Below are 24,662 nucleotides of genomic sequence, written 5' to 3'. Positions count from 1 at the left end.
TAGCATGTATTCTCATATTAAGCAATTCAGTTTGAGGACAATGAACTAATACTCGTATTTAACCTGCTCAAATTCAGGTCTTTGGCTCAGAGAGAGAAAAAGATATATTTATTTATTAATTGTTATTCCCCACCTCATCTTCAAAATAGCTTTGCCTTCTACTTCTTAAGAAAAAATGCCAAGAAAAAAATTACTGGCATTTTAACCTTCATTAGTCCATGTCATAAAGAGTTAAGGCTGACATTGGGCAATTTTTAGGAATAGTTTTAACTCCATGTGATATTTTTTCTACTTTACCCACTGACTTTAATATCTAATCTCAAATTAAGATGTGACTCTACTGTCTATGTTGACCGGTGGAAGAAAAACGGATATTTGTAAGACAGTAGAGTTTATCACTAGCACAATATAATGGCTCAGCAAAGTCCCCTTTGCTTATGTTCTTTAGTGTAAGTTTTGCAACAGCTGCAATTTGTTAAATGCCATGTATGTGTGATTGTTCTGGTGATAAATAAGGGAAAAGACAATGATATTGTCTGTTTGGGATAAAAGGAGGCAGAAACTACAAGAAGCAAAAACTCAGAACCAAGCTAGAGGACATATTTTTAACACGTCTGTCAAAAATTAATTAAAGTCTCCATTGGCAGAATCCCAGGATCAGTAGTGAGTCCTAAAAATTAGGAATGGCATAGACCCAAGACCTTCAAAGTTTATAGACATAATGAACAAATCTACTAGTTGAATTAAAGAGGAAACACGTATTGATTTCCAAAGAGTAAAATTAATTCATGATGGCCTATTAAATATTGTCTTGTACCTCATTTTTAAAGGCTCAATTACATTATCCCAAATTTAAGGAACAATAATAGGTTGGGAATATAAGAAGTGGGGATTAGTGCACAAATATTTCTGTGACATTAGGCATGAGCTGGCATTTGGTGACATTTGGGTTTCAGCTTCCACCTTCATAAACGAGGCAATTAAAGTACATGATGACTAAGATAACTTTTGAGCTCTGAACCTAACATTATCTGTCAGTTAATGATGTGTTTTTGTCATCTTTATTTTTCTAACTGAAAGCTTTTTAAACAAGTTTGGAAAACACTTGTAGTATCTGCTCACGGAGTTGATATATTTCTCCTGAGAATAAAAGAGTACCTTTGTAGCAGTCATTTATTGTGTGTTAGATGCTTGTCTTGATGAAATAAGCAATGACAAAGCAATTGGCCCCAGGGCAGTCCTTTGATATTTCACTATAGTTGTTCTGAGTCTGTCACTCTTAGAGAAAGCTGAAAAACGTGGCAAAGAATAAATTTGGCACAGCAGAGTCATTTGGCCAGTTCAAAAGAATTTCACAACCCTTAGGCTGTGACATCTCAGTAATATTTAATTGATTGAGAACCTTCAGTATATTGCATGCCCCTCAGAGGGAAGGGGTAGTTTCTCAGCAGGTAAAAGGATACCTGGAATCAGTTGCTTGGAAATTGAGGAAATGTCACATACAAACAGCTGTGTCATGTGTCAGTGAAGTTCTATAGATAGTGGCTGTACACATTAAAGAATACACATGGAGACACTCTACAAATATAATATTCTGTACGGACCTATTCTAAATAAAAATAATTCATGAACTTTTATTTTAGTTATCAGGTACATTCTCTGTGCCATGTCCTAGGTACCAAAGAAATAAAGATAGATAAAAATACCCATAATCAAAGATGTTATACTATAGTGGAAGAGACAAATAAAAATCATTACAAATAATATGATAACTGCTATTGTAACCAGAAAGGGGTCACAATCCAGACCCCCAAGAGAGAGTTCTTGGATCTCACACAAGAAAGAATTCAGGGCGAGTGCGCACTGCAAAGCAAAAGCAAGTTCATTAAGAAAGTAAAGGAATGAAAGAATGGCTACTCCATAGGCAGAGCAGCCCAAGGACTGCTGGTTGCCCATTTTTATGGTTATTTCTTGATTACATGCTAAACAAGGGGGTGGATTATTCATGAGTTTTCCAAAAAGGGTGGACAATTCCCAGAACTGAGGGTTTGTGTCCCTTTTAGACCATATAGAGTAACTTTCTGACATTGCCATGGCATTTGTAAACTGTCATGGCACTGGTGGGTGTCTCTTAGCATGCTAATGTATTATAATTAGCGTATAATGAGCCAGTGAGGACAGAGGTCAGTCTCATCGCCATCTTGGTTTTGGTGATGTTTGGCCAGCTTCTTTACTGCAACCTGTTTTGTCACGAAGGTCCACCCCGGTAGGTCTCAGCCTTATTCTACCCAGTCCCTATTCAAGATAGGGTTGCCCTGGTTCAAATGCCTCTGACACTGTGAAAGAATTATGTGAAAGAGACTGCCTTGCCTTCCTAGGGAGCACTGGGAAGGCAGCACAGAAGAAACAGTCATTGAAAAAATAAAGGAAAATTTGCCGCAAGAATAAAGAAAGTGTTACAGAGTCAAATGGAATCGTATATGCAAATAATGGAGGCATACGTAGCGTGGCACACTTGATGACTGCAAAAAGTTAAGATGGCAAGTGTTAGCTGTTCCAGAAAATAACAAGAAAGGTGGCCAGCAATGTTGAAGAACTTTAAGTACCTTGCAAAGGAATTTAGACTTTAACCTATAAGTGATGAGGGAGAAATTACATAATAGGATTTGAATGGGGAAAGCTCTCTCTTGTAGCAGGGCGGCAAGCCAAGAGATCCTGAATCCTGCATTGGAACAGAAAAATTATCAAGCAAGTATTTGGGGTAGTAGTTCAATCATATGTATAGCCTTGGGCAGATGATTACTTTCTCTAAATCTTAGTTTTCAAATCTGCAGTTCATTCTAGGGGTTAGCAAACTTTTTCTGTGAAGGCTTAGATAATAAGTATGTTATGCTTTGAGGGCCATACAGGCTATATTGCAACTACACAACTCTGCTGTTGCAAACAACAGCAGCCACACACGATACATAAACAAATGATCATGACTATGTTATAATTAAACTTTATTTATAGACACCAAAATTTGATTTTTTTGTATAATTTTCATGTGCCATGAAATACTATTCTTTTGTTTAGGTCCAACATCTAAAAATGTAAAAGCTTTTCTTAGCTCAAAAGTCAAACAAAAACAGGTGGCAGGGCAGATGTGGCTTTGTGGACTGTAGTTTGCTCACTTGATCTGTCGTATCATTATAATATGTAATATAGGGATAATTAGAGTGCCTACTTGGTGGGGTCATTATAAAATAATATAAAGTAAGCTCCTTAACAAAGCATGCAGTATAGGATCAATCAATATAAGAAGTATCAATGGCATTAAATAGAAAGTTACTCAAGGTGTCAGAAGTGAAGGAGATTGAGACAGATTGGGCAGGGAAATATCAGTGAGAAGGAGGTGACTGGTTTAGGACAAAGATCCTGACTAAAGTGAGAATATCAAGTAGCCTACAGACATTGAAATTTTGAGCAGAAATGAATAAGAAAATTAAGGTGAGAATGGAAGCAGGGAGAATAATTTAGAAAGTTGTTGAAATGTTCGAGGAAAGAAATGATGAGAACTTGAACTAAGGTACAGGATGTGATGGTCACCACCTCACTTGGACCGTGGGCAGCTGCTGCTGCCAGACCTACCTCACTGGCCTGCTTCAATGTAGCTGAGATGCCAGGTCAGGTCTCAAATCATCATCTAAACACCAAACAGCAGCTCTGGCCTCAGTCCAGTCTCTTTTCCCTGTGCCTGCCATCAGAAGTGAGGGTCTAATCCCAGATCCTCTCCCTCAAGAGAACTGTGCCAGAAGAGACACATTCTTCAGTTGGTCACATCAGAGGTTACTGAACATGAACACAATTGCTTCTTTAGTTTTTATTCTTTAGTCCAGCTAAACAGAGCAATCTCAGAAAGAAGCAACTCAGCAGTTAGCATTTAATAAGTAATACAGAGCTACTTTTGTTTTCTTTAAACAGTATGCACTCCACATTTGCTTGTATTTCTTTGTCTCTTCTCCAAGATAGACACATCCAAAACTTTCAAAACTTTCTTATTCATGATCTCTCTTGAATGATTCAAAGATAATTAAGGGGCATAAAATATTGTTCAATTTGAACATGAGTTTTCATTATATGAGACACCTAATGAGGGAAAAAATAATCATACCTAAATGTCATTTTTTATTAAAGAAAAAACTGGGAACTTATGCTAGGATTTCTTGTCAAAATAATGCAGTCCATTCTTCTTGTCATCTACTTTTTGCTCCTACCACAAAGCAAAAAGAAAAGCAGAAGCACATTTCCAGACCCAAAACCACAATAGTTCTCTAAGAACCAGAAACAAGATAAAAACTCAAAGTGGGGAAATGGGCTGAAGTAATGGGCCCTCTGTGCTCTGGGTCTGGAAAAGACGCTATTGAGTCTGGGCCCCAGTATAGCCAGAAGGACGGAAATGCTCCACGCTAGACAGGGCACAGAGCCAGGGTCTCTGCTTACAGCAAAGATTCTTCCTGTTTGACAAACAAACAAACAAACAAACAAAAACATACATAAAGACCTGAGGATGCAGGAGACACATATTCATCTTACTACCAAGGTCCAAGGCTAGTTACTCTCTGACTCAGTGAATGAATCTATAGTGATAACCACTATATCATCCACAATATTAAGAATGGCAAAATAATGTCGTATGTCTTGTAGACTGGGTGCTTTGGTGGGCTGAGAGGATGCAATGGCTTAATTGTTTTAAAAGCAAGGCATAATAAGAGAGAAATGGGGAGATGAAAAAGCATCAAATGAGCCCAGTGCCTGTGTCTCAAAACACATGAAGAACTTATGCTAAAAAAGATAGATATCAAAACAACTATAACAGTTCAGATTATATTTTAAACAGCAATTTAACAAAAATTTAATTATGTTTATAATGTTCAAGGAAATAAATGTAAGAACTGCCTCTGGTTTTTGAAACCAGGGAATTAGTGAAAAAAAAAATTGGTAGAAACAGTGTAGTGCTGTGCCTACAGTTCCACCTAATCAGGAGGCTGACACAGGAGGATCCCTTGATTCCAGGAGTTCAAATCAAGGCTGGACAACATGATGAGACCCTATCTCAAAAAAAATTTGCAGAAATAAAATAAAAACATATAGAATAAACATGAATAAATTAAAATTTTTATAAATGAAAACATAATTACTTAAATTAATTTAAAATTTAATTCATTGAAGTAGGTAAAATTAATTTGATTGATTAAAGTTTACTAATTGAAAAGCTTCAGTAGATAGGACAAATTCTATACTGATAACAGTTATAAAGAGCTAGTAAACTGGAAGATAATACCATGCAATTTGCCCTGTAATATAGCACAGTGAGGCAATTCACAGGCATGGAAGTGGGAGAGGCTCCAGCCAAGAAGGCTTAAGAATTCATGAAAAAGAAGGAGGGAATGGTGGGCACAATATTTGGAGAGATGAGTATGAGAATTTCCAAGACTTGAAGAATGACATGAATTCACAGACTGACAGAGCATTCCAACTAAGTACCTAATAGAGTAATTCAAAACTAAAACCACTCCTGAACATATAATTCTATATTATTGTTATTATATATCATCAGATTACTAAGGCTAAATGAAAATAGATAAATAAGCTTGAAAGGTACAAGAGAAAAAAAGCGAAGTATCTACAAAGGAATGACTATTCTACTGACAGAAGTCTTCCCTTCTGGAATAACTGGTGAAAGAAAACAAAAAAAACAACATCTTCAAAGTACTGAGGAAAATACCTGTCTACCTAGAATTTTATACCCAGATACATCAAGAATAAACCACATTAAGAATAAAGATAAAATAAAGAAATCTCCTAATACTCAAAGCCTAGAGAACTTAACACCCATAGCTCTGAGTTAAATAACTGTTAATAGATAGATTTCAGCAAGAAAAAAGGCGAATCTAGGAGAAAAGTCCAGGACACAATTTAAAAAAAATGACAATGGGAATATGGTATATGACAAAGATTGTGTTACAAATTAGCAGGAGAAGATGGAAAAAGAACCCCAAAACAGGCAAAAGAATTTAACAATTCTAAGAAAAGGAAAGCTGATTGACCAAAAAAATAAGAAAAAATCATTAATCTCCATGGGCAGGAAATTAAAACAAAGAGACAAAATTTCACATACCTCAGAGTGGCAAAAATTAAAAAGACTGATATCAGCGAATATTGGAAAATAATATGGAGAAAGAGGAACTATCATACACTGCTAATAGATATGTAAATTGCCCTAATCTAATTAGAAAACTTCCTGAGACTATCTGACACAGATGATGTGTAGACCCTACTATCCAGGATTTGCAACCTAAGGAGACATGCCGCAAACATTTATTGCAGCATTATTTGTAAGAGTGAATGATTAAAAGCAATTACTCTACTAAAAGAATAACAGGTATATTGTGTAGGTTATATAGTTGCAAAATGGACACTAAAATAAAATTTTTAGATGTTCTTGTATCAAGAGTGATAAATCTTAAAACAATGTTAGGCAATAAAAACAAGCTGCAGGATAGTTACGATAATTTACATAATAATTTAAAACATGAAACAATGTTGGATGCTTACAAATATATAAGTTTAAACAACATGCATGAGAAGATAAATACCAGATTCAGAGTAATAATTTACTTCTGGTCATGGTGGGAAAAGAATGGGGTTTGGGTAAGTTACATGGGGGAATTTCAACTATATTTTCTAATACTTCATTTGAAAAATTAAAACATCTGTGGACAAGAAAGTAATGAACAAAGATATTAAATGATTTGCCTTGTCCAACAACTCCATTTCTCTGTCCAGTCCAGGCTGGTCCTAAGAAAAGAAAGGGAAGTATAATGGAGTGACTGACAGGGCAAGGACTATCGGCTTAGATTAGGATTTAACCTTGTCATCACTGAAATGCCTGTTAGTAACTATAGCTCTGGTTCATACCACACCACTTAATTTCTAAAAAGAAAGACAATGAGAGAAGTCACTGGAGAGATAGTAAAATATTTTTAGACTATACATTTGAGTTCTTCTAAAAACAGTAGTTCTTGAATTGAATACTCTTCAGTAATGCTTAGACATCAACAGGATTTACAGCTGACCTGGGTCATTTACACTGAAGTTGAGGGAAACATAAAACAAACATATAAGCAGGCGTTTTAAGACATTCTCTTAGTTTAAAGTTTATGTAGCTTGTTGCAGAAAAAAAAATTGGAAAATAAAATATCTGTTCTCTAATCCTCCTGTCTGTCTTGAATTTCAAAGTTTGACCGTGGCTTTGATGTGCAGACTTCGTGCCTCAGGGCATGAAAGATTGAGTGCCCTTCTAACTTCTCTTTTCAGTAGAAGAAACCCTGATGAGGATGTGAAACAGGACTGCAGCAGTGGAGGAGTTACTGCTCCATGGCTGCTGCTTCTGTCTCCTTTCATTTTAGTTCTCTTAGGGCCAGAGTCAATAGCTGAATCTGGTAGACTCCATGGGTTAGTAAATTAGGTTGGGTTGAAAGAAACAACTTGAAGCAGCTCAAAACTTCTTTGGGAGTTTCAAACTCAAAACAGAGTCTTTGAGGGTTGGTTGATTGGTTGGTTGGTTGGTTGGTTGGTTGACGTGGTACATAAGTGAGTTAGTGAGTTCATTCAGAAATGTTACCTTCATGTAGGAAGACTAGGGATGAGACAAAGATAAAATTCAAACTTTTTAACCAGACTATAGCACATAGTCTACAGTGACCTGATCATAAAATATATTGGAGTCTGAAGGTCTTCCTAACTTTTTTGTAGATGTTGTTGTTCAGAAAATTCCAGGAAAAATCAAAGCATGAACATGTAGCTTCAATTATTTCTGGGTTGCTTAAACTCAAAAGCAAAGATAGATTAAGACCCTGAGCAACAAAATAAAATACATTCAGCTACAGATTGAGACATACTAGATCCTCAATAGTTATTTGTTGAATGAACTAAGTCAAATTTGGAGTTCTCATGTTATTGAAATTGAAATTTTTTAAATGTAAACTTTAAACTAAGGACATTTCTTTAGGTCAGCCTATAGATGATGTCCAAGTATTCTCTCAATTCTAAAACTGTGAATCAAAAATTTTTTTTTCTGTCAAGCTAAAATCGTCAAAAGGGTCAGAATCTCATTTAAAGAGAGTTTTTTCAAGCACAAAGTGTGAGGCTAGACCACCTGGAAACACCAACTCCAAAAGAATTCAGTCAGTGCTCTAAAGTAGTGAAATTAGGATCTCATTTCTATAGGCGGAGACAGAGAAGATTTTATCAGGATTACAAAAAAATTATTCATACAAGGATGACACCTGGCTACAGAAATTTCATTGGTTATAAGCAGTGTTTCTTTTGGGGAAGTGTACATTTAACACTTTTTTACACCGAGTGTAATATTTATGGGTTTTCTGTCATCCGGCATAAGCAAAGCAGGACAACAAAGGGGGGAGGTTAATCTACAACAAGGGTCATTAATTAAGAAGGCAGGAGATTTTTGTCCCTGACATCATTTAATTCCCTCTAGTCACTGTACAGAACAAGAAAAATAAAGTGATTTAATCTGTAATTTGAGAACAGAAGTTATAACTATATGTGACTCAGATCACAGTCACAACTTTTGGGGTTCCAACAGCTTTTAAATTTTACTTATCTTCGTATTTCTTTTCTTTTTTTGAGATTTCACTCTTGTACCCCAGGCTGGAGTACAATGGCGTGATCTCTGCTCACCACAACCTCTGCCTCCCAGGTTCAAGTGATTCTCCTGCCTCAGCCTCCCGAGTAGCTGGGATTACAGGCACATGTCACCACGCCTAGCTAATTTTGTATTTTTAGTAGAGACAGGGTTTCTCCATGTTAGTCAGGCTGGTCTCAAACTCCCAACCACAGGTGATCCGCCCGCCTTAGCCTCCCAAAATGCTGGAATTACAGGTGACCCCAAACCAAATTATTTAACATATCTTCTTAATAAAATTCATACAAGTAAAATCTGTTTAATAGCTTCTTCAAAAAGGTACAAAATGCATTATTTACAAGAATTTTGCAGGAGAGTGGGAGGGGGAGGAGAGGCGACATACCAATCATGGATTTTAAAAAATGAGTATTTTTAAAGTTTTCCAGTGAATGAACTACTCAAGCAAAATAGAAATGTTTTCTTTAAATTTCTATAGAAAAAGTGGTTTGATAAACACCACAGAACATATTTTTTACAACACTAGACAGTTTAAAATTTTATACTTCATATGGAAAAGTGCTATGTTCACAGGAAGAAATAAATGATCATGTAACTATCATTGGTCTGAGCCAAAATTTATTTTCTGTTACTGGTCTGTTACTAATATCAAATTTCCTTTGCATGAGAAAAAGAAAAATAAACTAGGAATCTGGAGATACAGACTGTCATGTACTTGTTAAATTACCTTGGACAAGTAATTTAGTCAGTGAGTCATCATTATATTTATCAGTGGGATGGAGATATTAATATTCGCTCTTCCTAGATCTCAGGACTGTTGCAAAAGGAAAAATAAGTGTAAAAGTTCTTCAAAAAGAGAAAGCACCATATAAAATGTGCTTTATTAATTACTGCTAAGAACATTCAATTCATGGGTACTGAGGAGTTTAGTGCCCACAGACAGTGAAAATATGCGTGCATTTCTGGTAGGTGTAATCCTTGGTTCATTCAAGTATTGATAACGGCCTTTCTCTCTTCTCTTTCTTTTCCCTTTCTCCATCTACTTCACTTCTGTAGAACCTCTACCTGTAACCAGTGTTTCCATATATGACTATAAACCTTCTCCTGAAACAGGAGTCCTGTTTGAAATTCATTACCCAGAAAAATATAACGTTTTCACAAGAGTGAACATTAGCTACTGGGAAGGTAAAGACTTCCGGACAATGCTATATAAAGGTAAGCAGCAAAAGGAAGGCTGAATCAGTGATGACCCTCACTTTTTACAAAGCTTTTCCCAAATGATGTTCTCTCTTACTGCAAAGAGGTTTTATAATTCACTATTTGACCTATAAATGAGCCATTAAAAATAATTATTGATTTATGAAAATTATGTTATGAGGAAGCCTAGAACATCTGGTTCATTATTTGAGAGTTGTGTGTCATGTGTTCAGCATGAGAAATACTCAAATTATTGTCACTTACATGTTGCTCTTCCCTAAGGCAGCATGCCTGGTGCAGGAAATAAATTCAGACTTAAGTTTAGAAGCACAAGTAACCATTTCTTTCTGGGTATGATAGATGGGCATTTCTGGGACTGGGAAGCCAGAGTGGTGCCTTTTGCAAAGTTTCACTTGGAGATGATCCAACATCCTCAAATGCAATGCTGTATGACCAGCTAAATGAATACATTAACATACAAAAATTAGTTTCGCTTTTTCACTGGCTTGATGGGAACCTTGTGGGGAAGGGAGAGAAAAGAGCCCAGGAGAAGTAATACTTCAAATTAGTCAAACGAACAAAATCAACTTCTCCGGGTGGAAGGGGCTAGAGGGAGAGAGAAGAGAGGGCATTCAGTTTCATTTGGGAGTGAATCCTAGCAAAGGAACTTGAATACTCTCAGGACACATCGGGTGGGGGTGGGAGGTAGGTAATGGTATCAGAATTGGCTAACTGTAACTGGAAACAAGTATTGGTGGGAAGAGAAAGAGTATTGAAGCACACAGAGCATGACATCCAGGAAAATGTCACTTTGACTTGCTGCTTTTACACACTCATTTCTTCCATGGATTTAGTTTTTCTGAGACACTATTTAAAATATATGCGGTGGGGCTGGGAGTGGTGGCTCACACCTGTAATCCCAGCACTTTGGGAGGCCGAGGTGGGCAGATCACTTGCGTTCAGGAGTTTGAGACCAGTCTGGCCAACATGGTGAAACACCGCCTCTACTAAAACATACAAAAAAATCTAGCTGGGCGTTGTGGCGGGCGCCTATAATCCCAGATACTCAGGAGGCTGAGGCAGGAGAATCCCTTGAACCCAGGAGGCAGAGGTTGCAGTGAGCCAAGATCACACTACTGCACTCCAGCCTGGGCAACAGAGCAAGGCTCCATCTCAAAATGAATGAATGAAATATATGCAGCGAATTTAGTTTTTTTAAACTTTGAAAAAATCAAAGAAACACAAATTCCACAAATTATTATGTTCTTTATTTACAATGAAAACAGATAATCTGCAAATTAATAAATGGGAAGTTATTTGTTTATAGATCACATGCAAATATATTTATGAATGATTAAAAAGCAATTACTGAAACTTTTGCTAACAATCATAAATTTTAAAATAATTAATATAATCCCATTCTTAAGTCAATTACTATTTCAAACTATTTTTAGATTTCAATTCAATAAGTGGTACTTTTAGTTTTTTTCTCATTTCTTTTGAGTTGGATTGGATTTTTAGTTTATTGTTATTCTCTTTAAAGTTTTCTAAGTGGAATCTAAACTTTTATTATTTCTTTCTTTGGGCAGGTTCTGTCTGCAAACTGGCAAATAAACCAGTTTTAAATTAGGCTAGTTTTTCTAAATGAAAACTTTTCTTGTAAAATCGCTTTTTTTTTAGGTCACAAGGTGGCAAAATACCTTGGATTTTTATCTTAAAGTAAATGGCCAGTATAAACTTAACCTCTGCAATTTCTTTTTATTATCTTCTTCAATTAATACGTACCCCAAAATTCCTATCATAAAAAAGTTAACTCCAATTGTCTTTGATCTCCTTAAGAATTTTGTCAGAAAAAGCCCTTCAGGATTGAGTCTAAACATTCAACGTTTCATCTCTAGCCTTCTACTAACTCTTTATTACTGACCATAACAGTAGTTGAAGGAAATACTATTTTGTGAATGTTTAACCATAATTGTTTCAAACTTTCCAGAAGTGTGTGACATTTAGAAGACCATATTTTTCATGTAATTGATTTTCTCTTCACAGATTTCTTTAAGGGAAAAACAGTATTTAATCACTGGCTGCCAGGAATGTGTTATAGTAATATCACCTTTCAGCTGGTATCTGAGGCAACTTTTAATAAAAGTACCCTTGTTGAGTACAGTGGTGTCAGTCATGAACCCAAACAGCACAGAACTGGTAAGTCTCCTGAAGAATCAAATATAGTGAAAAAATAATTTTCACTATAAAGAAAGAAAATATGTATGTTTAATAACCTAAAACAGATTTTCTACCAATATAAAAAGAACTGGGCAAAATATTCAATAAGAAAAATCTAAAACATGTCACTGTAGTCATAGATTTGTAATCTTTGAATAAAAAGCTACTATATTATTACCAAAGGTTATAATTAACTAACTTACCCAGATCTAGTATACATCAGTTATTGCTGATAAGTGGCCCTATGGCAGAAAACAGAGGGAAGATATTCTAGTACAGATTATCAGATTATTAAAGGAAAATATTGAAATTCAAATGTATCTAAAACTTGTAGTGCTTAATTTTAGTAGCACCACTAATATGAAGCACTATTGTAGGATGGATGGATAGATGCATGGATGGCTGGATAGATGAATGGATGAATGGATGGATGGTTGGATGGATGGATGGATGGAAGAATGAATGGATAAAATAAGCATATATCTACTAAGTACCCATCACCAATATAAGCAACATCATATGTGCCTATATGCCTGAGTACTCAATAGGAATGCTGGAGAGGCCATTCTGATGAGCATCAGGAAGGGATTATGATAGATTATTTCTAACGTCTTGACAATTTGAAATTCTAAGATGTCATGATTCTTATTCATTAGTCTAAGACCAGGAAACTATTTCAGCTAAATCACTAATTCACCTAATGTCAACAGTTAAGATTCTATTTATGTTTTTCATTATTCAATGTAAGTAGAAAAACATTAATTGAGCACCTTCTACCTGGAAGTTGTTCTCAGTACTGAGACATGAAGACAAAGACTGATAAGACAGGATCCTTGTCCTCAAAAAATGGTACTCGTAATACACGAATGGCACTAATACAAGGCAGAATGAGATAAATATTATAACAGAGGTACAAAGTTATTTAACAACACAAGCAAGGAGAGAAGCTCATGGGGCCTAGCGCGGTGGCTCATGCCTGTAATCCCAGCACTTTGGGAGGCCGAGGCAGATGGATCACCTGAGGTCAGGAGTTTGAGACCAGCCTAGCCAACATGGTGAAACCCCGTCTCTACTAAAAATACAAATATTAGCCAGGCGTGGTGGCTGGCCCCTGTAATCCCAGATACTCAGGAAGCTGAGGCAGGAGAACCGCTTGAACCCAGGAGACGGAGGTTGCAGTGAGCCGAGACCACGCCATTGCACTCTAGCCTGGGCAACAGAGAGAGCTTCTGTCTCAAAATAAAAATAAAAAAAAAAGTTCATGGAAGAGGTGATAATTCAACTGCTATTTGAAGAACAAGTAGAAACTGTTACAGGCAGAGACTACACAGTGTGTCTTCATAATTTTCTCCCTGTAAGTAAGGTGTGCTTCCATAATTTATAAACTCATTTTGTGTTTATATGTTTCATTTTAGAGAGGTGAGGAGTGAAGCCATATTTCTAACGTGTGTTAACATCTCTAAAGGCAACACATGTATGCAACTCTTGTAGGTGCAAGTATGTCACATGGAGTATTTTCATCTTCATAGCTATAAGTACACTATACTTGTTTTTTTTTTTGTAATAAAAATCCAGGAACAGAGATACATTTTTTTGTGAGATTATGATAAACTGAAAAATATTTACATACTCTGCTTTTAGAAGTGGTTAAATTACCACTTCAACAAGCATAATATTGCAAGTTAATATATTTGAAGTGTGACTAGTGGTATGTTAATAGGTACAGATCATCCACAAAATGTTAGAAGTATGTATACGGAAAAAAAAACACAGTTTATCTTGATGTAAATTTGTCTGTGTATTAGAAGTAAAATTAAATTCCACTTTTAAAAATCTGTTTGTGTACCTGACTCATTAAGAGATTAAGTATTCACTCTAACTGAATTAAAAATTACTTGAAAATGAAAATTCTCTCTCTTACAGCCCCTTATCCACCTCAAAATATTTCTGTTCGTATCGTAAACTTGAACAAAAACAACTGGGAAGAACAGAGTGGCAATTTCCCAGAAGAATCCTTCATGAGATCACAAGATACAATAGGAAAAGAAAAACTCTTCCATTTTACAGAAGAAACCCCTGAAATTCCCTCGGGCAACATTTCTTCCGGTTGGCCTGATTTTAATAGCAGTGACTATGAAACTACGTCTCAGCCATATTGGTGGGACAGTGCATCTGCAGCTCCTGAAAGTGAAGATGAATTTGTCAGCGTACTTCCCATGGAATACGAAAATAACAGTACACTCAGTGAGACAGAGAAGTCAACATCAGGCTCTTTCTCCTTTTTCCCTGTGCAAATGATATTGACCTGGTTACCACCCAAACCACCCACTGCTTTTGATGGGTTCCATATCCATATTGAACGAGAAGGTAAAGCAGTAGGAAATTAGAGGAAATAAGGACTGATACAAAGGAAGGGGAACTGAAATGTTTTTAAATTTGAGTTTAGAAATACTGATCATAGACAGTTACTAAGTTACTAGTCGAAGAATAATGGTAAAGAAAGGGAATAATTTAATTGGGTATCCAATGCAGATTGAGAGCAGAAAACCCAAATAAATAGACTGGATAGGAATCAGAAGGTTTGGGTGATTCACAAGTTGTAAGTACTGCCAACTGTATACATTTTACTGCCCGCTATTTCTCATGTCTCAGAACAATGAGGAAAACATCATATTTGGAAATATTTTGAATTAAAGATCTAACTATCCCAGAATATTACAGCATATCCTAGAGAAATTTTCTGTTTTCTCATATGCAAATTTTTAAACATGGCAGCAAAGTAATACTTATGAAAACATTACTACTTCCTCAAGAATATGAGGCACGTGTTCTGCTAACCAGCCGCTCTTGTTCCTTTTAGGGTGTGCCCCTCTGGAACAAGCACCACAGTTTTCCAAAGAGAAGCTGAGAGTAAAATGGAAAATACACAGCTACTGACATTTCCATATAGCTACTATATTATATTTTGCATTGACTAACTCAGCATCTGAGATTCATTCTTTATATTTTAGCCCACTAACTTAGGAAACTAGAGCCATGACTTTCAACAAGTTTGGGTCATGATACCTATCTCAATTGTTGTTTGGTAGATTTTTATGGTTATTTGTTGTTTGTTTAATTTTTACAGTAATACACTTCATTTTCCATTTTCTGATCTAGTAGTTTGAGTGGTAGAGGTTATAATTTGTAAAAATTTGAAGTTACAATGATAGCCTTATTTTTAGGGTGAGAGTTTAAGGCCCATGTAGTCTCATATACTGACATATTGTTTACTCCTATTTTACTTAATAGCATGAGATACAAAATCTGTGGATTCTTCTATACAAGATGATACAGCATTCAACCATACCCAAATATTACATAAAATGAAAATTCTTATTTGAGTCAAAAGTCATTTTCCTGGAAATGCCTATATTTTTTAAAGTTTCCCTAATCTATCATTTATTTTTCTGTTCCTAAATATGTCCCTATGGCAAATAGGATTTTGTCATTACAAAAATTTTTTACTGGCTCTTCTCATGAACATTCTATTATGCATTTATCTGACTACAGTGTCTTCTTTTGAAGGCTGTTGTAGTCACCAACTGATCATAATGACTTCAAATGAAGTAACAAGCAGCAGAGGATGGATGGACTGTGATGCAGTGTGAAATAATTCTTTCTTTAAGAAGATCTTAAAGCAAATGGATGAAGGAAAAATATTACCATGATTATTACTTTTTAATTTTACTTCGAGTTCAGGGGTACATCAGAAAATACACCTTAAAAATTAGACGTATTTTAAATGAATGTTAAAGCACTTCTGGATGGTTAATACTACCACAAAGAACTTACAAGATATGTGATCCTGGTTATTTTTTAGCCCTTACCTCGTGATGAGAAAGCCAACAGTTGTTATCTTTTCCTGATTATCTACTTCTATTTTGTACACATGATTTTGTTGGGTAGGAGTACATAAAGATACACAGTGTAGACCCATCCCTAGTTTTATTGATTTGAATGTCATATTTGAGTTTTGTTATTTGGAAGATTGTAAAAATATTGAACTCTTATTTATTATTCTTTAATAGTATCTTTAGTTTAGAGGTGTAATTGAACTTGACAAAAGGAGGGAACATTTGAAATATCTAATTTTTTTTTTCATTAATTGACTTGTCTATACCCAGGGCCTTTCCAGGTGTCAATTCATATATCTTCTCTTTTTTATATATGATTTAGAGAACTTTACTGAATATTTGATGGTGGATGAAGAAGCACATGAATTTGTTGCAGAACTGAAGGAACCTGGGAAATATAAGTTATCTGTGACAACCTTTAGTTCCTCAGGATCTTGTGAAACTCGAAAAAGTCAGTCAGCAAAATCACTCAGCTTTTATATCAGTAAGTCACAAAGAGATCATTTTACACTTACTGGGGAGCTAGAACAATGGAACTGGTGGGATTAATGATGCTCAGATGTCAATTATTCACAAACTAGGGATGATGATAAGTCTTCAAGATCAGGAGAGGCTGAGATCCACAAGCTTTGGATAGCAGAGGAAATATATGCTTGTTTAATAGTAGCAATCCTATCCAGGGGTTTAACTTGAGGGTTTTTTTTACTATTGTGATACTTGAACATTTATTAAACTGACCTTCCACATTAGCCATAACAAAGCCTCCAAGGATATGGACATACAGTTTGGGAAATTCGACATTTGTTTGAGCCCATAATGAAATGATATTATAGGACTGTGAAAAATCTCATTAGAGTATTGAGCTTGTGACGCTCAAAAGAAAGGCAAAGATTCAAGTGTGGGTACACCCAGGTGGTCTCCATAAAACTTGTGGAAAAAGTCATAGCTAGAGCAACCTGAAAGCACCAGTGTCAAGTCCTAGGGTGGCCTCTAACATTCCATAAGGGTAATAGCACAGCAAAAGCTAGCCTTTGAAGGTTGCACAAACAATGCCTGCCTCTATGTTTAGCTAAACTGACTATGTTTACTGGAAGTACAGAGGTCAAAAATCAGTAACCTACCCTATCAGGAGTTATATGTGCCTCCGATCAGCAGAAAGAAAAACCAGAAGGCAAAGAATAAAAATTGCTTTCAGAAAAGGATAACCACCACATATCCTATTGCCATCTGGAAAGGCAAAATACCACCTTTCGTTGAAGGATGGATGAGAGCAGAAGAGGAGCTCAGTTTATGTAGCAGCTTAAAAATGTTGAAAATATCCCATATAATATTTTTACTTAAGAGAAAAACCAAAAATGTCACCTCTGGCAAAAGAAAGGCCTTAAAGATTTATCAGATGCATAAAAAGGGTATTCCCACCTTGTGTGTCTTTCTGGTGTGCGAGACCTTGGACATGTGATTACTTAAGAAAGAGAACAAAGTTGAGTATCTCATTCTTACCATAAGACTAAAAATGCCTTACTAACCAAATAGTCTCTTTCTGCCCCAGTACAGATCCACTGCACGTGTGAACAGCCTCCACAAAAACTCCACAACAATTCTGGTCTTTCTGACTTTTCTCTTCTCTGAATTCCTATTCTGTCTCATAGTACACAGCACAAAACACAGAACTTATTAGTGTGTGGTATTTTTCTAGATTTATTTTATGTACATCTTGCTTCTCATGTCAAATTGTAAAATCCTAGGCTGGAGTTATACTGTTTGCATATTTATTCATTCTTTTGTACATTCAAGAAATACTTACGGAACCACTTATATCTTTCATGCACTCTGCTCTATTCTCAGAGTATCCAAAGTGACTAGTGCCATTGAAAATATGTCAGAATTGCTAAAAAACGTGATACTTTAAAGAGATGCATCTTAATATTTATCTAGAAAAACATAGGCTCCCAGAAGTTTTGTTTTTTCTCTGTTGCTAAAAGAATGACTTTTTAAGGAGATTCTGTCCTGTGGTAATGAGCTATTCAGATGTACCGTGTATAGTTCTTTGGTTTAAAAAATGGATACCACAGATATAAATACTTACACCTAATTGGGTAAATGAGCAGCAAATTAGGGTGGCTTACGTTTGCTCGGCATAATATAGTCACACACCAGCTAAAGTATATTTGCAGCTCGTTTTTCCTGACCAAACTGTTTCACATATTCTGGTGTTGAGTGGTTACATTACAATTTATTATATGTTTATGTCGTTGCATTATAATTTACATTTACGTAGCTTTGAAGTCCTTCCCAGAGATGAGAATTCAGGTAGGAATTTGCACTAGTCTGCCAATAGCCTTATGAAGAGAACACTTTTATTACCCTCATTTTTCACATTGAAAAACAAACTGAATCGCAGAAATTTCAGTGACTTCACCAAGTGTCAAAATTAAGATTAGAACTCAGGAATATTTGATAACAAAACCCATTTTCATTCAGCCGGCAATGACCCATGTCCTTGGGTTGATTATCAAGTCAGTCATAAGGTAAAACTATTAAATAATTGAATTTGTTTTGCTTCCTCCAACCTTCGCCCTCTGTGCCCCCACAACACTAGTACTCTTCAGAACAGTAGTAACACCTCACATTTACGTAGTTCTCTAACACATATTATCTCATTTGATCCCAACAACAACCTTATGAAGTAAATTAATCAGATTGTCACAAAGTGCTAACACAGGAGACAGGCGGTCTGTGTTGGGTCACAAGCACTTACTAGCTCTATGACTTCAGGCAGCTTGTTTATATCTCTGGGCCTCAGTTTCCTCATCAGCAAATATATTAGTCCGTTTTTACATTGCTATAAAGATACTTGAGATTGAGTAATTTACAAAGGAAAGAGGTTTAATTGACTCACAGTTCTGTATGGCCAGGGAGGTCTCAGGAAACGTACAATCATGGCAGAAGACGAAGGGGAAGCAAGCACCTTCTTCAGAGGGTGGCCGGACAGAGAGAGAGCAGGGGAAACTGCCACTTTTAAACCATCAGATCTCACGAGAACTCCCTCATTATCTTGAGAACAGCTGGGGGAAAACACCTCCATGATCCAATTACCTCTCATCAGGTCCCTCCCTCGACAAGTGGGGATTACAATTCAAGATGATATTTAAGTGGGGACACAGAGCCAAACCGTATCAGCAAAATAAAGCAGTGGGTCTCTAAAGTTCTGTTCTATTCTAAAATTCCATGATTTATCCATTTAACAGATGCAATGACTGAGATTCAGAGAGGTTAACTCATTTGTCCAAAGTTGCACCACTAATAATGACCAAACTGAGTCTTAATGCAATTATCCTATCTCCAAATTTTTACTATTTCATAGTGCTCCAGGAAGTCTCATGCGGGGTTGAGAGCATGGATTTTGGAATCAGACTTCCTGTGTGTGAATCCTAGCTTGACTTACCCTATCTCTGCCTCAGTTTTCGCATCTGAAAAGTGGGATTTAATAAAAGTACTTATCTCATTGGCTTGTTATAAAAGTTAAAGGGGCCAGGCACAGTGGCTCACACCTGTAACCCCAGCACTTCCGGAGGCCAAGGTGGGTGGATCACCTGAGGTCAGGAGTTCAAGACTTGCCTGGCCAACATGGTGAAACCCTCTCTCTACTAAAAGTATAAATATTAGCCAGGCGTGGTGGTGGGCACCTATAATCCCAGCTACTCGGGAGGCTGAGGCAGAAGAATCACTTGAACCCAGGAGGTGGAGGTTGCAGTGAGCCGAGATAAGGCTGCACTCCAGCCTGGGTGACAGAGTGAGACTCCATCTCAAAATAAATAAATAAATATAAAGGAATTAAATGCATAACACATATAAACTTAAAGAAGTCTATATGCTAAAAAACAGTTTATATGCTGAAAAGCAGTTTACATGTGAGCATCCGTGTTTTAAGCTCAACCACTACTGTGATGTTCTACACATCTTCCCAAGAGAACTACGGTAGCATCCTTGTGTCTGTGGTGTCACTGATCTGCCAGGAATACATATATAAATATATAATGGGTTTCATATCTCTTTACTATAATTAATATCACTTTTTATTATCATTTCCCTTGCACCGTTTACACCGAACCTTAGTCTGTCCTCCCCAGTAGAGCCAGTTGCTCCTTTTCCTCTCCTGGGTCTCAGCCTAGGAATACAGCATTAAATTAAGGAGCTGAGAAATGCATCCTAAGCAAATAAATGGAAGTTTCACATTTGCATTTCAGCAGGGAATTTCTGTAGATAATAAGCACCTTAACATGTCTTGAGTCCTTACTAGGTGTCAGCACTGTGTTAAGAACCACTTTAGGAACATAAGAGAACAAAGCTAAGGATGGGCACTTCTATGGAGATATTTTATGGTAGGGATCCTGTTGTGTTCCTCAAATTATCACCCAGGTTTTAGCCAGCTTCTTTAATTGAGCCAGCCTGTTGTGTGTTTCTTCTCTAATATAATCACAGCCTGCCTTTTTGTTCTCACTGTTGCCAAATTCAAATGTTTTCACAGGATAGTAGTCGAGGCTGATTTGAATCTCAAAATAATTATTCCTAGAGACCAAAGATCCTAGTAGCAAAGGAATTATAAACCCTGATGAAATGCCACACTGCCACGCTCACTCTTTGTTAAAAGAGAAGTAAATTTTCTCTGGTGAAGAATTTACCAGAATACTGTCACATGCACACGACTATTTAAGTGGCGCTTTTGTTTCTGCTGTTATTGCCGAGGCTGCTGTTTAGATCAAGGTGAGGTCAAGGAGTAGAGGGTTGCAGCTGGGCAGAGGACCTGAAGAGTTGCCAGTCTGACCGCCAATCTTACTTTCAATCTCATTGTAAGGGCAAAAAGAAAACATGATTTTTTAAACCAGAATCTTTTATCTCAATCAGTGTAATGTGCAGCCTCCCCTGTGTTCCAATTTGAAATGTGCAGGTCCTTCAGGAGAGTGGATTGAAGAACTGACCGAGAAGCCCCAACACGTGAGCGTCCACGTTTTAAGCTCAACCACTGCCTTGATGTCCTGGACATCTCCCCAGGAGAACTACAACAGCACCATTGTGTCTGTGGTTTCGCTGACCTGCCAGAAACAAAAGGAGAGCCAGAGGCTTGAAAAGCAGTACTGCACTCAGGTAAAGGAGAGGAAATGAGGATGGGCTCGCCGGTCCCTCCTAAGCACAGCCTTACAGGGCAATGCCACGGAGTCAATTGCAGGAAGCCAGGCTGAGGTCTGCTGGGATGGGTGTGTTCTATGACTGTTCCCAAGAGCCAGAGGGGCCAGAAATGAGCGGCAATGGCTTTTTGATGGCGCTGTCATCTCCCTTTCTCTTCAGAAGAGGGTCACATTCTTTTCTCTTTCATTCATTATTCAAGGGAAATTTGCTGAGCATCTGTGATGTGCCAGGTACTAAGATAGATGTTAGAAGTTTTTAAACATCGTGCTCTTGCAGAGCTTATAATCTAGTGAGAACAATAGATAAGTGAACATACAATGACTGCACTGTATAGAATAAGGCCTCGCTTAAAATGAATGATGAGAGTCCAGAGGAGTTCACGGAAGAAGGAGCTGAGCGTGAGTAACATGGATGAAGGGGAAAGAGGATTTGGAAACTGGTTGGTAAAAACATCGCAGAGGAGGAGACAACCAAGCAGAGGGTTGGAGGGTTTTTTGTTTGTTTGTTTGTTTGACCTTTTTCCATTCTTTTAATTTTCGTTTTTACTGTAAAAGTAACGCATTCTTGCTGAAAAAAAAAAAAAACTTAAAAGTGTAAAGAATATAAAGTCGGCTGGGCATGGTGGCTCACACCTTTAATCCCAGCACTTTGGAAGGCTGAGGCGGGTGGATCACCTGAGGTCAGGAGTTCGAGACCAACCTGGCCAACATAGTGAAAACTCATCTCTACTAAAAATACAAAAATTAGCCAGGCACGGTGGCACGTGCCTGTAATCCCAGCTACTCAGGAAGCTGAGGCAAGAGAATTGCTTGAACCCGGGAGGTGGGGGTTGCAGTGAGCCAAGATCACACCACTGTACTCCAGCCTGGGCAACGGAGTGAGACTCCGTCTCTAAAGTAAAAAACTACCCCCTCACCAGTCACAGCTGAAAAGAGCTTTGAAGAATATATAGGAGAAAGCTGTGCACAGAGGAGAGCGAGAGGCAGGCAGAGACAGTGTGCAACTCAGTAGTCCTGTGAGTGGCTAGCAGAAGGAATGCACACGCCAGACCAATCCCTAGTGAAACCGTGCAGCTGGAGCCCAGAGTGGACCTTGCTCTCAGATGCCCTGAGAACCTGGGGCCCAGTCCTATATTTCTAAATTCTGGCCTTATGTTTTTACAAGGTCAAATGTGGTGGTTCTTGGTGTCTTACAAACACATTTTCTTCCCTAAAGGCAAAAGGAAAAAAAAATTTATCAATTCATGTGGAGTACATTGGAAATGTAATGTGCAGAAAAGATGTTTGCTGTATGAGAGCTATTTGGGATGTTTCCGTTCCTCCCAGGAAAATTAAGCATTTAATGAAATTCAAACAATGATAAATTGTAAATTGATAAGATGAATTCAGGAATCATGTTCTTTGGAGCACTAGAAAGCCATAGAATGCTAAGATAAGCCCTTACTTGAGAATGAGGCACCCCTTGAGTTGAATTAAATTAAGGAATAAATATGCTAAACTGATTAACTAGTAATCACAGTTCATTGTGTAACTTATTAGCATCCTTTCCTGAGTGTACCCAAGATGACTGACTCATTACATTGACAGAAAAATGTGTTTTCCCCTACAGACCTTGACCTAGAACTCAACTGCTTCAAGGTACATTTCTCCCCTTGCCCTACTTAATGTGCACATTATATATCTTTCACATAAGAATACAAAAGCTAAAGGTAGAGATAGATATTGTAAATTATCAATAAGCCAGAAAAGACTAATCCAAATGTACTTTTACAATATCTTCTCAAAATGCAAATAGGAAAACAGAACATGAAATGTCCTATTCAGGATTATAAGCAAGAAGACTAATATTTAAAGGGGAGTGCAGGAATGAGACCACCATGCTAGGCATCATCTCAGTTACCACAAGAACTTTTTGAGATTTGTATAATATCATACCACTATAGTCCATTATGCCACTACATAAATGTGTAGAAAAGCACCAATGGAAAGATCACATAAAGTGGAAATAAGACCATCTCAGACTCAAAGGAACCTACACTATCATCTAGTTCAACCCCATTATTTAAGAGTCCATCATATACAGGTGCAGTGGCTCACGCCTGTAATCCCAGCACTTTGGGAAGCTAAGGTGGGCAGATCACTTGAGCTCAGAAGTTCGAGACGAGCCTGGGCAACATAGCGAAACCCTGTCTCTATATTAAAAAAAAAAAAAATTGTCTATCATATATTTAGTTCCACTAGCTATGCTCTCTAGTACATTTTTCTCCTTATTCTTTTAGCTGACGAGGAATAGAACTGGTATCCAGTTGGAGAGACATTGGACTCAACTAAATTCTCAGGAATGAAGATTAAGACAGTCAGAAAAAATATTGGGATGCTAAATAAGTGGAAATTAAGGGGGAGTGGAGTGTGGAATTATTTTGTAAAAAATAAAACACATTACTTAACATGCAGAATGCAGGGGCATTCCACTTTTCCTCCTCCAACACACACCCAAGGAGGTCAGGATAAATAAAAGGGCACGGAGAAATATAGAAGCGTAAATACAGGTTAGCAGATCAGTAAATATTCAGAAATTGGGGAGGATGGAAATTTATTACCAAGTCAGGTAATCTGTAATACAATTACCCTCTTGTGATTTTTTTAAGTAATATGATGTATATGCCCATAGCTACTTCTTATTTTAAAAAGTATAATATACCTAGGATAAATTTATTATAATGGCATATTTTTGTTTATTTGTTTTTTATGAGACGGAGTCTCGCTCTGTTGCCAGGCTGGAGTGTGGAGTGCAAAGGCATGATCTCGGCTCACTGCAACCTCCACCTCCCAGGTTCAAGCAATTCTCCTGCCCCAGCCTCCCAAGTAGCTAGGATTACAAGTGCACACCACCACACCCAGCTAATTTTTGTATTTTTAGTAAAGATGGGGTTTCACCATGTTGACCAAGATGGTCTCAATCTCTTGACCTCATGATCTTCCCCCCTCAGCCTTCCAAAGTTTTGGGATTACAGGTGTGAGCCACTGTACCCAGCTATAATGGCATATTTAAACAGCTATGATTCCAGGTAGTCATTTGAATAGTTAGGATCAACTATTACCTAAAATATTATCAAAAGAAAGGAACCTTAACATCACCCTGAAACAATCTATACTCCTTATATCCTTTATTATTCTAAACATCCTAAATAAGCAAAATGGGTGATTAATGAGCTAGGTCAGCATTTACACTTATAGTCAGATGTCTACAATGTGTAAAGTTTAAATGGAACAAATTTTTTTGTTTTTTTGGGATTTTCTTGAGATGGAGTATTGTTCTGTCACCCAGGCTAGAGTCCAGTGGTATGATCTCAGCTCACAGCAACCTCCACCTCCCAGGTTCAAGCGATTCTCTTGCCTCAGCCTCCCAAGGAGCTGGGACTACAGAAGTGAGCCACCATGCCTCGCTAATTTTTG

General features: G+C 37.1%; 1 protein-coding gene across 1 annotated transcript in view; it reads left to right on the top strand.

The window, feature by feature from the left end:
* The window catches only part of PTPRO (protein tyrosine phosphatase receptor type O), a 254,642-nt gene that overhangs the window by 146,884 nt on the left and 83,096 nt on the right, over positions 1–24,662 (top strand). The window contains exons 3-7 of the mRNA XM_030804533.1: positions 9,764–9,922; positions 11,951–12,103; positions 14,048–14,491; positions 16,343–16,504; positions 20,969–21,165. Coding sequence (XP_030660393.1) covers positions 9,764–9,922; positions 11,951–12,103; positions 14,048–14,491; positions 16,343–16,504; positions 20,969–21,165 — 1,115 coding nt within the window. The remainder of the gene's footprint in view (positions 1–9,763; positions 9,923–11,950; positions 12,104–14,047; positions 14,492–16,342; positions 16,505–20,968; positions 21,166–24,662) is intronic.

This window comes from Nomascus leucogenys, chromosome 23 (genome assembly GCF_006542625.1).
Source record: "Nomascus leucogenys isolate Asia chromosome 23, Asia_NLE_v1, whole genome shotgun sequence".
In the NCBI taxonomy this organism is placed as follows: Eukaryota; Metazoa; Chordata; class Mammalia; order Primates; family Hylobatidae; genus Nomascus; species Nomascus leucogenys.
The sequence above is the reverse complement of the archived record's forward strand: the minus strand, read 5'-3'. Positions and strand labels throughout refer to the sequence as shown.